Consider the following 14,377-nt stretch of genomic DNA (forward strand, 5'->3'; position numbering starts at 1 on the left):
AGTCAGGGAAATCCAGAAATGTTGTATTCAATAGAAATACATGGCACTGCATATATATATATATTTGTAGGGCTTATTAATGATGGTGACAATGATTAACTTTTCAAAGCTGTTTTAACACTCTGCCGTGATCAACACATCATTGGAATCATTGCCGCAGTTTTTCCCGGTGTTGTACTCACACTGTGAAACTGAAGGGTGTATATTACACAGTTTATTCTATGGTGACATTTAAAGTACAATGTGCTGACATACATTTGAAAAGCTGCTAAATTGTTGCAAATAATAGAGAAAGATTTACCTAATATATCTAAGAGAGAAATGCATTTTATGTTATTAACCGATGTATCCAAGGCAGGGCTTTTTATGCTGGAGATACAGATGTGGCAAGAGTTATTACACTCGCTCATAATGCAGAATATCTCAAGATTTTCCATGAGATTCAATGGCAGAATATCCAACCATAAGAAGCCAGCGGATGCAGTAACCCCTGCTACATCTCCATCAATGATCATTTTGTGATTAATTGCCTATGAATCCTATAATTCTTTCTTCCCAGGGATCCTCACAGGACATTTTTATTCCTTCCCAGATCCAATTAACATTTTCATTTTTTTCTCTCCCTCTCCATTTCTTTGTTGTTTTCATTGTTGTTGTGTCTGTCCGTCTGTCTGTCCGTCCGTCTTCTCTCGGCGGTGGATGCCCCCTCACCTCTGGCTCATTCCTTCTTCCCTGTTTGATTGCATTCATCCATGATCCTGACTCCCTGATCCAGAGTACAACAGCAAACTCCAGGATATGCGTAAAAGTCTGAAATCCCCCAACTCCCCCATGCTTCACCGCCAACGTTCCTTCACATTTTCTGGTTGGTTCCAGCCCCCTTATCATCTCCATCTCTGCATGGTGTGGTGCAGTCCCTAGCCTTATTATTATCTCAGTCTCATATATTGCTTGAAGACATGGCATCTTCAGAGCATGGGGTGTATTTTATGTCTGGGTTTGCAATGTCTTAGAGCAGCGGTTCTGAACCGAGGGGGGTACATGTATGTGAAGCCTCATCAGGGGTGACGGGAGATATATTTCATACATTGTCATCCAATGGTCGAAAGAGCCTAAAAAAACGTCTTGACAATTTTTAAGTTGCCGGAGTTTTACAGCGGTAAAACGCGCATGCGTGCGGAAACCAGATCTCTGGTATTTCTCCCTGCTCCTGTTACCTCTCGCTGCCTGTGAGACCTCGCTGCAGTGAACTGGTACTGCAAGTCGCACAAACGCGCTCTGCTCGCTCCTGAACTTTGCCACGTGTCTCAATACGTCAATAGTATCCCCCATTGAATCAATCACTGCCCTAATCTAGCCCGTCAGCCGCTTCGCTCCATGATAAGAGCTTTGTCAAGAGCAATCACTGGCTTTTACCTTTCATTTTGGCAAGTACCCATGTTCAATTTTACATTATTAGAAACCTAAGATGTACATTTTAATTCTGTATTACTTTGTACCATTTTTCAAGGGTTGAATACTTCTTCGCCCATCGGTTCATCATGTCAAAGAAGCGTTATGACCAGGATTGGCGTGGCCAGTACGACTTTACTGTACGCTCATGCTTGTCGTTTATATCAAAATAAAGAGGTCCCCACTGAAATGCGGTACGGGACAAGGGGTATGTCGAAAAAGGTTCAGAACCGCTGCCTTAGAGTACAAGTCCACGAGGAAGTGTTTGCTTGAGTGCCAAACCAAAATAAAATAGGTCACTTGTATAGACCGCTATGTTCTCCAAAGGCTGCTGCTAAACATGATGATACTACAGTTATTCACTTATTGTGTACTCTAAAATGCTTCAATATAATACACTGCTAGTGCGATGGCGACAATAACTAATATGAAGTGGACGCGATGGACTTGGATGGCCAGTCTTGGAGTTTCTATGCATGGACTATAAGGAATGTATTATGCTTCTCCTAACCATGCAGTTAGCAGCTGCGCGCTAACAAGGTGTGTGGGCCCGCCATTGTGCGTTATTGCATCTGTTATTACTTTGAAACCTTTTCCGTGTCAGTAAGGGCTGATTTAAAATTGCAACCATATTGCAATCTAACAGTTATTTAATGCTACCTTTGATACCAAAGACAGTAAATGTGTCTTTAGTTTCTTTCTTGTTTGATGTTTCTGGATAGAAATTGATATCTTATCACATTGTGTCAGATCACTTCTTCCCTTACACTTCCTGTTCCACACAAATAGGAAGTAGACACATTTTCCCCACATTTTTAAGTCACTGCTCAAACATCAAGTTAAAAAAACAGCCGCTGCAAGTTTTTAAAAACAGTTTTACAAAAACAATTTAAAAAAAAAAATATTTTGAATAAATCCAAAATCTAAATTGATGGCAACAAAAAAGTGTTTGCATTTTTGCTGTACAAAAAACGGCGATTATAGTTTCTACTGAAAAATTGGACAATGTTGCTCACAACATTGAATCTGAAAGATCTTTAAAAATATTAGCAAATTTAGTATTTTTTGAAAATGTAATTTAAACGCGGCAATGTTTTATGGAGGTTATTTATTTATGAATTATAGACGGCAAAAAGAGTCGCTTGATTATCATATATGAATTTAGCTTGCACAAAAACCTCAATATCTAAACCAGATGTGTTTATTCTCAAAGACAAATCTTTAGGCATAATATCAGCCCACCAGCAGCCAAAGCATTGTTACTCCAGTATACTATACTAGCACTGCCTAACCATGCCTGTTTCACAAGGCAGCACTGGCCCCCGTAATGTGTCTCACACGGCAGCACTGGCCCCCGTAATGTGTCTCACACGGCAGCACTGGCCCCCGTAATGTGTCTCACACAGCAGCACTGGCCCCATAATATGTCTCACACGGCAGCACTGGCCCCCATAATATTTCTCACACGGCAGCACTGGCCCCATAATATGTCTCACACAGTAGCACTGGCCCCATAATGTGTCTCACACGGCAGCACTGGCCCCATAATGTGTCTCACACAGCAGCACTGGCCCCATAATATGTCTCACACGGCAGCACTGGCCCCATAATATGTCTCACACGGCAGCACTGGCCCCATAATATGTCCCACAAGGCAGCACTGGCCCCATAATATGTCCCACAAGGCAGCACTGGCCCCATAATATGTCTCACACGGCAGCACTGGCCCCATAATATGTCTCACAAGGCAGCACTGACCCCATAATATGTCTCACACGGCAGCACTGGCCCCATAATATGTCTCACACGGCAGCACTGGCCCCCATAATATGTCTCACACGGCAGCACTGGCCCCATAATATGTCTCACACGGCAGCACTGGCCCCCATAATATGTCTCACACGGCAGCACTGACCACATAATATGTTGCACATGGCAGCACTGGCCCCATAATTTGTCTCACAAGGCAGCACTGGCCCCATTATATGTCTCACACGGCAGCACTGCCCCCATAATATGTCTCACACGGCAGCACTGGCCCCATAATATGTCTCACACGGCAGCACTGACCCCATAATATGTCTCACACGGCAGCACTGGCCCCATAATGTGTCTCACAAGGCAGCACTGGCCCCATAATATGTCTCACAAGGCAGCACTGACCCCATAATATGTCTCACACGGCAGCACTGGCCCCATAATATGTCTCACACGGCAGCACTGGCCCCATAATGTGTCTCACACGGCAGCACTGGCCCCATAATGTGTCTCACACGGCAGCACTGGCCCCATAATATGTCTCACACGGCAGCACTGGCCCCATAATATGTCTCACACGGCAGCACTGGCCCCATAATATGTCTCACACGGCAGCACTGGCCCCATAATATGTCTCACACGGCAGCACTGGCCCCCATAATATGTCTCACACGGCAGCACTGGCCCCCATAATATGTCTCACACGGCAGCACTGACGCCCATAATATGTCTCACATGGCAGCACTGGCCCCATAATATGTCTCACATGGCAGCACTGGCCCCCATAATATGTCTCACACGGCAGCACTGGCCCCATAATATGTCTCACACGGCAGCACTGGCCCCATAATATGTCTCACAAGGCAGCACTGGCCCCATAATATGTCTCACATGGCAGCACTGGCCCCCATAATATGTCTCACACGGCAGCACTGGCCCCATAATATGTCTCACACGGCAGCACTGGCCCCATAATATGTCTCACAAGGCAGCACTGGCCCCATAATATGTCTCACACGGCAGCACTGGCCCCCATAATATGTCTCACACGGCAGCACTGGCCCCATAATATGTCTCACAAGGCAGCACTGGCCCCATAATATGTCTCACACGGCAGCACTGGCCCCATAATATGTCTCACACAGCAGCACTGGCCCCATAATATGTCGCACACGGCAGCACTGGCCCCATAATATGTCTCACACGGCAGCACTGGCCCCATAATATGTCTCACACGGCAGCACTGGCCTCATAATATGTCTCACACGGCAGCACTGGCCCCATAATATGTCTCACAAGGCAGCACTGGCCCCATAATATGTCTCACACGGCAGCACTGGCCCCATAATATGTCTCACAAGGCAGCACTGGCCCCATAATATGTCTCACACGGCAGCACTGGCCCCATAATGTGTCTCACACGGCAGCACTGGCCCCATAATATGTCTCACACGGCAGCACTGGCCCCATAATATGTCTCACACGGCAGCACTGGCCCCATAATGTGTCTCACACGGCAGCACTGGCCCCATAATGTGTCTCACACGGCAGCACTGGCCCCATAATATGTCTCACAAGGCAGCACTGGCCCCATAATGTGTCTCACACAGCAGCACTGACCCCCATAATATGTCTCACACGGCAGCACTGGCCCCATAATATGTCTCACACGGCAGCACTGGCCCCATTATATGTCTCACACGGCAGCACTGGCCCCATAATATGTCTCACACGGCAGCACTGGCCCCATAATATGTCTCACACGGCAGCACTGGCCCCATAATATGTCTCACAAGGCAGCACTGGCCCCATAATATGTCTCACACGGCAGCACTGGCCCCATAATGTGTCTCACACGGCAGCACTGGCCCCATAATATGTCTCACACGGCAGCACTGGCCCCATAATATGTCTCACACGGCAGCACTGGCCCCATAATATGTCTCACACGGCAGCACTGGCCCCATAATGTGTCTCACACGGCAGCACTGGCCCCATAATATGTCTCACAAGGCAGCACTGGCCCCATAATGTGTCTCACACAGCAGCACTGACCCCCATAATATGTCTCACACGGCAGCACTGGCCCCATAATATGTCTCACACGGCAGCACTGGCCCCATTATATGTCTCACACGGCAGCACTGGCCCCATAATATGTCTCACACGGCAGCACTGGCCCCATAATGTGTCTCACACGGCAGCACTGGCCCCATAATATGTCTCACAAGGCAGCACTGGCCCCATAATGTGTCTCACACAGCAGCACTGACCCCCATAATATGTCTCACACGGCAGCACTGGCCCCATAATATGTCTCACACGGCAGCACTGGCCCCATTATATGTCTCACACGGCAGCACTGGCCCCATAAGATGTCTCACACGGCAGCACTGGCCCCATAATGTGTCTCACACGGCAGCACTGGCCCCCATAATGTGTCTCACACAGCAGCACTGGCCCCATAATGTGTCTCACACGGCAGCACTGGCCCCATAATGTGTCTCACACAGCAGCACTGGCCCCATAATGTGTCTCACACGGCAGCACTGGCCCCATAATGTGTCTCACACGGCAGCACTGGCCCCATAATGTGTCTCACACAGCAGCACTGGCCCCATAATATGTCTCACACAGCAGCACTGACCCCATAATGTGTCTCACACGGCAGCACTGGCCCCATAATGTATAGAGGAGTGATTAGTGAGGTATAGAAGTAAATCGGTACTCTACTAAAATAGTCTCCCTCTGTCTCTCTCTGTGTCTCTCTCCCTTGCTCTCTCTCTCCCCCTTGCGCTCTCTCCCCCTTGCGCTCTCTCTCACTCCATCTCTCTCTCTCTTGGTCTCTCTCTCTCCCTTGGTCTCTCTCTCTCTCCCTTGCTCGCTCCCTCTCTCCCTCTCTCTCCCTTGGTCGCTCTCTCTCTCTCCCTTGCTCGCTCCCTCTCTCGCTCTCCTCTCTCTCTCTCCCTCTCTCCCTCTCTCCTCTCTCTCTCTCTCTCTCTCTCTCTCTCTCTCTCTCTCTCTCTCTCTCGCTATCTCTCTCGCTATCTCTCTCGCTATCTCTCTCTCTCTCTCGCTATCTCTCCCTCGTTATTGAAACTAATGCAATGTTGTGCTACGATAATGTTATGTTATGCCTTTGCTAATAAGCTCTATAACTGCCATTGTTTTGGCATAGAATTAGCTTTGAGGATTTGAATAGCTTCTTTGACATTTCATTTCTATGTACTGTACACCCTTTCCAGTCCCATAAGATTAACTTTTCCATCAGTTAATACTTTGGTACTAACATTATACAACATGTACTGCCCAGCAGAATGTTCTGGTGTATTGTAACGGAAATATACTAGTAATCACCAGCATACGATGGAGGGGAAGAAACATTAGATCCACATTACAAGAAGATTCTTTGCTGGAGAGCTCACATTTATTTCTTTAGGACTGCCGTCTTGCAATCAGTAGAAGCTTTTTATTGTGCTGAAGGTTTCCATTTCAGCCTTGGCTTGCAAACAATGGCCCTCATTTTGGTGCTTAAGAAATTCGACTTTGTGTACAAAGAATCTGAAGTCTGCATAGCAATGTATCGTGTTCAAACAGAAAACCAGTTGCCTGCAGAATACTGGTTGGAACTTGTCATTGCTTATAAAAGATGCTTGCTGCCGTCTCTTGGTTTTAAGGCAAGGGTTCTCAACTCCAGTCCTTAAAGCCCCCCAACAGGTCAGGTTTTAAGGATATCCAGCTTCAGCACAGGTGGCTCAATCAGTGGCTCAGTCAAAAAGTGTGCTGCTTGTGCTGAAGCAGGGATTTCCTTAAAACCTGACCTGTTTGGGAGTCTTGAGGACTGGAGCTGAGAACCCCTGATTAAGGACATGGTTGGAGAGATACCACTTGGGTTTTTTACTTTTGGTATCCTACATGCACCATTGCTTCCTCACTTAACTTTCCTCGGTATAACATATCCTCCTTATCCCAGTATTCTTTATCGTTTCACCCTTATCTCCCTCATCACCCCTTGCTGTTTCTCTCCTCTTTGCCACTGCCTTTGTCTTTCCTGTTCCCTATCCTCACTACATATCTCTCACCTCTAATTAACTATGGGGCATCCTCATATTGACAAACCACACCCCTGCACACTTTCCTTACCCCCATAATCTTCCACTTAAAGAAACACATAGTAACAAAGGAGGGAGATGAGGTAGAGGGTATGATACCTTTTTTAAGGGGCCAACAAGTAGTTGATATGTTACAAGCTTTCCAACCTCTCAGGGCTACCTGATGAAGGACCCCGAGAGGTTGGAAAGCTTGTAACATATCAACTACTTGCTGGTCCAATAAAAGGTATCGTACCCCCTACTCCCTCTCTCCGTCCTTTGTTACTAAATGGACCGACACGCCTACCAACCCTTCTTAGAAAAACATGAATTACTGTAGTGGCTGCCATGGGGTTAATCTCCTAAACAGGCTGTTTATACCAAAACTGGAATCTTTCAGTAAACTAACGTTAGGAACTGTAATATCTGCCTACAGTACTTCTGTGTATTCTCATTTCTCGATCTCCTGTCCTCACAATAACATCACTACATTCTTTGTCCGCTCTCTCTTCTCTTCCGCTCCCCCTTATCTTGTACATCTCTTGTTCTCGTTTCTTTGCCAACACCTCCCTTCCTCTCGTCCTCACCCCGGAGCAGGAACAGGGCCCCTCTTTTTGTTTCCCTGCTTCAAACCTCTGTGGCATTACTGAAAAACTCCCCCACAGTGTTTGCATGCAGAGGACTGACATTTTCTTCCGTTCATGCCCTCTGCCTTTCAAATGCCACATTAATATTCAAAGATTGCACAGCCCCAGCATACCTCCCGTTAAGTCGGTGCCAGCGTCCCAGAAAGGCTCACAGTTCTGTACAAGAGGTGTTTCCAACATTTCTTTGGCTGCCGTGGAAGAGGTGGCTATGTTCAAGGGGGATCCCTGTTGTTCCCTACGTAAACCTTTGCTCTGCACACATTTTTGAGGGCAGCTAAAGACTTGCAATCTCTCTACTGTAATGGGTGTTTACTACATTCTCTCTCCCTATTGGAAACTAGGACAAAACTAGTACAAATGAATTCCACCGATTTTATCCAAGCGAAAAGTCTTATTGCTATCAATGGACCCCAAGGAGTCTATGTATCAAGACTTTAATTGATGCAGGGAAGCGTCTCACGTTTATCAAAGTAGGGTACCGGGGTACTTTGTTCCAATTTTGCCCCTTGTGCATCATCTTGTAATACAGTATGGATACGTGTGACAAACAACATTTGTTCCCTGATCACTAGATACATACTGTATATCCCCTTATTATTAGTGAGCGATCATTAACAAGCTGCATTAGAACGTCAGGACAATCCCAAGGCAGTAAGGAACAGGAGCAGTATAATGCCAGTGACTGACTGTCCTGAACAGAAAATCTGTCGTTTCTTCTTTGTTGAAGGAAACGAGTACATTGCAAAGACACAAGAAGGGGTGGTTGGTATCTGTACAAGTCCGATTGGTTTATGGAATGTAACAGTCGCCCGTTTTTCCATCTCACGCCCCTGCTTAATGTTTCAAAAAGAGCAAACAGTAAACCGACTTCACTTCTGCGCTCTGATTTCGTACAGTGGAATGCAGCCACTCCTTTTGAAGGTCTCTCTGAAAGTGAAGATGTGGGGTGTGGTGGAGGATCTCGCTAAAAAACGTTATTGCCTCACTCCTGCTTTAGAGAACACTTACACAGAACACACACAGACACACAAAGTCCACTCACGGTTAAGTAGTTTAAAGGTTGATGAAGGGTGCAGACCGCCCGGGTGTCAGCAGAAAAAGCACATCAGATAGAAGAAAACGGGACAGGCACCCCAAGTTACAAAAGGTGAAGATGTATTCTCGACGTTTCGGCTCCCAATTAAGCATCGAGAAACGTTGAGAATAAATCTTCATGTCGTGTAACTTGGGAGTACCTGTCACCGTTTATGTATATATATTAACAGCGAGCGTTAGCATATAGGGTGTTCCATGTAAAAATAAATTTCAAGCAAAAGGGGACACGGTGTGCTCATTTGCATGTCATTTCCCAGAATCCCATGCTGCAGTGGAAGCACACTATGTTAGGGGATAATGGTGAAAGGCAGGGTTGCAGACCTGTGTAAGACATGTGAATGTGCTCACAAGGGATCTTTTTATTTGCGATATGCTATACGGTGGAGGTTTCTTGTCGCCTTTTTCACCCACCATAACTTAAAATGTGTATGGTTAATCCTACCAAACCTTGAAAATGGCAAAGCTTGTACAACCAACCTCACACCGATGAGACCCAAAAGGTCGAAACGGTTGTCTGTGAGTGGTTTCACTGGCTTTGCATCTAAACCTATGCTGTGCTTAAAAGCTGTGTTAACTGCGAGCATTAGCTTATAAGGGTTCAATGTAAAAATGGATTTCAGTCAAAAGGCGACACGTGTGCTCATTTGCATGTCATTTCCCAGAATCCCTTGCCGCAGTGGAAGCACTGTATGCTAGGTGATAATGGTGAAAGGCAGGGTTGCAGACCTATCTAAGACATGTGAATGTGCTCACAAGTCTTTTTTTTTGCTTTATATGTGCGTGCGTGCATACACACATACATACATACATACATACATACATACATACATACATACATACCAGAACCCCGTTATAACGTGGTGCTTATAACCGGGATGGCGAAATGGCCGGTCGCCGTGCGAGGACTTACCCGACATCTGCAGCTCTCTCCTCTCCCTGCTTCATCGGGCTGCGTCCACGTGCACGGCGCACATCTCCAAGGTTTTTTTAATTTTTATTATAACATTCAATGCTTTATTGCGAACAGACACACATACATACACACACACCTCCCCCCTACACTAATAATTTTACCATGTCATGGGTTCAATTCCTGCATAATATGGTATAATTGATAAATTATTATGTTATATAAAAATGTACAAACTATAAAATAAATAAAATAATAATTTTACTATACCATGCAGGAATTGAATCCATGACCCTTCCTACACTAGTAGCAATTCTCTAGCTGCTACACCACAGGGTTGGTGTGATGTCATTGACTGTATAAACAAACCTAACTTCTACTTCACAGTACTGAAAGTTTGTTTATAGAGTCAATGACATCACACCAATCCTATGGTGTAGCAGCTAGAGAATGGCTACTAGTGTATGAAGGGTCATGGATTCTATTCCTGCATTGTATGGTTAAATTATTAGAGATGGGGGGAGGCGTGTGTGCGTGCGTGCGTGCGCGCGCGTGTGTGTGTGCGTGCGTGTGTGTGTGCGTGTGTGTGTGCGTGTGTGTGTGTCCCTGTTAGCAATAAAGCATTGAATGTTATAATAAAAAAATCTTGGGAGGTGTTCTTAAATCGTGAGCCAAACTCGGACCGCGTTATAAGCGGATCCGCGTTGTAGCTGATCGCGCTATAACGGGGTTGAGCTGTGTGTACACACACACACACACTTATGGTGGGTGAAAAAGGAGACAAAAAAACTTCCACCGTTAGCATATAATATAGCCAATTAAGAATATCACTTGTGAGCACATTCACATGTCTAAGACAGGTCTGCAACCCTGCCTTTTACCATTATCACCTCGCATACAGTGCTTCCACTGCAGCAAGGGATTCTGGGAAATGACATGCAAATGAGCACACAATGTGTTTAATTTATATACATATATATATACATACATATATATAACAGAAATAGCCGTGTTAGTTCAGTTGTTTTATTTGTGTGGCTTAGCTATACTGTACCTCTTGTCACACTGGCTATACATATCGGCAGGACATATCAAGACAGTTTACTAAGCAAATATGGCAAATTGGAGAATAACACAAGGAACATTAGGACATTGATGCTTTTAATTTTAGAAATGGTTCATGTCAATGTAAATTGGACACAGCAGAATAGAGTTCGATACTGGAGGTACGTTATTGTAGTTGAAACTAACTATAAGACGAAACAAACCTTGAACAAGATTATATGTGATCGACCCAAGTAGCTACGGTTTCTGTCAGGGTTTTGATTCTATATTGTCTTTTGCAGGAGTTAATTCTCGGGATAAGACACCAGACGAGATAGGGTCATTAACTCGACGGCGAACCACCAGTGAAGGGCAATATGAAGATAGCACTGCAGGGTCCAGCTCCGTGAGCAACCCCACCAAGGTGCGCTCACCTGTCCGATGCGTCTCACCTGAGGTCTTCAACACCATAGCAGCCAACCCAGGAGGAAGACCCAAAGAGGTAATATCGAGTGGCAATCCCCATGTGTGATCTTATCAATTGTTTGCGTTAACTGTTGGGAACAATAGGAGAACTGTCCTGCACATTTTGTGAGCGCTTCTTCAAATTTAGAATAATCTGACGTTGCCGAAAATCTGCAATAGGTAAAGTTCAGAGACCTTGACGTCTGTGTAACGAGATCATTTGATGGTCCATGTGACTTCTACTGATTCTTTTTTAGGTACTGTACTTAAGCTTTTACGGTCACACTATCCTCTTCATATTATTTGATCAAATGTCACACGATATCTGAAAGAATAGATGTGGCTATTAGCTAATATTCTACATCATCAGTGAAGAATGTTTCTGTTGGCAAAAATAATGCATTTAAACTCTCTCAATATTGGGCATTAAAAAATAGATGTATTGAATTATATGTTAAGGAGAACCAACATTTCAGTCCTTGTGTGACCTTAATAAGTAACTCAATAAATTAGATTTTCCGCATTATATCGGGCGTCACTAAAGGTATTTTTTGTTATACATAGGTGTATTTGTATGCCAGCAAGTGACACAACTGGCGCATCGCTCCAAAAACAGGTGCAAATTGCATCATTGTGGCTGCGTTGCTTTTCGACAAATGTATCAAAGTGTTTTGCTCCAACTTTACTCATCTTGCAGGAGCGAGTGTTTTAGGGGGCGGCTATAGCATCAGTTGGGGGGGTGGGGGAGAGTCAGGTATAAATAGCACAATATTGTAATGTGATGAATCAAAATGTGCTCCTAAAACTGGTCCAGTCTTCCTTTCTCTTCACGTCAAATAAATCCATCAGGATTTTGGATAAATTATCTGTCGTCTAAATTTAGCATAGGTTAAACTTGATGGACGTATGTCTTTTTTCACCCTCATCTACTCTGTAACTCTGTAACTATGTCAGGCTTGAGGTGGCTTTACCCTCTACCCTTGAGCCCTGAGCTAAATGTAAGAAGCAAGATTAACAAGCTACATGTGTCAGTGTTGTGAATTGATGCAAATGCCATTTTTCTGTGTTTTGGAGCCCATTGCTCAGTCTTGATACACAGTCCCCAGTTCTCTGGGTGCAGTCCCTTCATGCACCAAATAATACTCTGCGATTCGAGTACTTTGTTGGTGCATAATTTTGTATTCAATTCTTGGCACAACATTTTTTTTTTTTTTTTTAACAGAACCAATGTAACGATTCTTGTTTTCTAGCTCGAATAATGCAATTAGGAATCCTCCAGTACTACATGTACTGTATTATCTCCACTATTGTTATACCGTCATTAACTCTGCGTTCCTCATGCTTCTACAGCATCATCTGCATAGCTACAAGGAGTCCTTTGATGAGATGGAAATGACCTCCCCAGTGACCAGCCCGACGTCCACAGGTAGTTGTGTTACCCTTTCCTAGTAATAATAGTCTTAGTTATAAGCAGCGAATAGACTATTTTTGTATTTTTTTTACAAGAGACATCATAACAAATTTCCGGTCTGAAAATGAATCTGACGTAAGGAAAGAGGGGCATAAATGTATATATTATAATCGTTTAGCTGAGGGAAAAGGAACAGATTATCCTACTGGTGGTTCCATTGACTCTGGTCTGCAGGTAGACTCTATGCTGGGATGGACCAGGGGGCGGCACATACATGAATATAAGGAGGAAAAGTACTGGAGCTACTTTCTATATAAAGGGTTTGGCGGGCAGGGTGTGCATCTACTTTGTAACTATTTAACGAGCTGCTGGGTTTGAGGCTCCTTATTTCCTCTAGCACAGGAGTGAGCAACTCCAGTCTTCGATTGAGCCACCTGTGCTGAAGCAGGGATATCGTGAAAACCTGATCTGTTGGTAGCTCTTGAGGACTGGAGTTGGCCGCCCTTGCTCTAGCAACAGTGAGTGGGTTTTAGAAAAATTCCTGACGCTGAAGAACAAACTTGTTGTTGTGTTAAGAAATAGCGAGGAATGTCTGGAATTGGCCCGTTCTTGCATTTAACGTCCATCGTGTCAGCTCTTAATTACAATTCCTCACAAGCCTATTAAAACAACATGCAGTCATAGGGACACGGCACACTCCGTGTTCCTGATTCACATACACGTATCCGGTACGTCCAACATTCCAGCAACCAAAATAATAACCACATCTGAGACAGCAAGGGCCACCTTTACTCAACGGGTCTAAGCCTTAAGGCAATGTATGGGCCATTCATTTAAAAATACCATAAAATGCCATAAGTATTAGCACCATTTAGTAACTCTGGCACTAAGTAGCTGATAAATTGGTGAGGTTCAATAGATAAAACGAAACTGTACAGCATTCTTGAGGGATAAAATCCAGGGACTCTCTTGTGGTTATACTGTAAATTTGATTTATACATGTAATCTGCACCATGAACTATTATCAAAACCGTGCAATACCTGACTGCAATCACAGGTTCTCCATATTACTGATGGTCATTGGTGTTCTTCACATTGTGTTACTTACTGCATCTTCAGCAACAGCCAACAGCATTAGCAGAGCACAAGTTCTAGGTTTGTTTCTCATTGACCAGTTATATTGGCCATGCCTACCTGTATGTGCAAGGGACGGCTGGGAATATTGCGAGGCTTCTTACCTTCTCCTTCACCAGGGTCCCTCATCATGGCGCCGCGACACCAAATGGTGTTTCGTTGCCATGACAATGGGATGTCATATGCCGTCCCGTTGTCGTGGTAACGCAACGCCGTTTGACGTCGCGGTACCATAATGGGGGACCCTGCAGGAAGAGATGGTGAAGGAGAAGATAAGAGAGTTACAGAGGCCCCCGTGCTCTCCTCCGGCAATCCGTTTAATTGTTGTGGGGAAGAGCGTGGGCCTCTGTAACCGTGGGGAAGGTGCAGT

The 14,377-nt window shown here is 44.9% G+C and overlaps 1 protein-coding gene across 15 annotated transcripts in view; it reads left to right on the forward strand.

Moving 5' to 3' along the window:
* The window catches only part of TNS1 (tensin 1), a 421,249-nt gene that overhangs the window by 376,411 nt on the left and 30,461 nt on the right, over positions 1 to 14,377 (forward strand). For 13 of the 15 annotated variants that reach the window (XM_075609700.1, XM_075609701.1, XM_075609705.1 and 10 more), the window contains 3 exons: positions 776 to 865; positions 11,300 to 11,499; positions 12,813 to 12,888. In XM_075609700.1, the coding sequence (XP_075465815.1) occupies positions 776 to 865; positions 11,300 to 11,499; positions 12,813 to 12,888 (366 nt within the window). The remainder of the gene's footprint in view (positions 1 to 775; positions 866 to 11,299; positions 11,500 to 12,812; positions 12,889 to 14,377) is intronic. The other 2 variants (XM_075609707.1, XM_075609708.1) reach the window with 1 other exon arrangement.

Source organism: Ascaphus truei, chromosome 7 (assembly GCF_040206685.1).
Source record: "Ascaphus truei isolate aAscTru1 chromosome 7, aAscTru1.hap1, whole genome shotgun sequence".
In the NCBI taxonomy this organism is placed as follows: domain Eukaryota; kingdom Metazoa; phylum Chordata; class Amphibia; order Anura; family Ascaphidae; genus Ascaphus; species Ascaphus truei.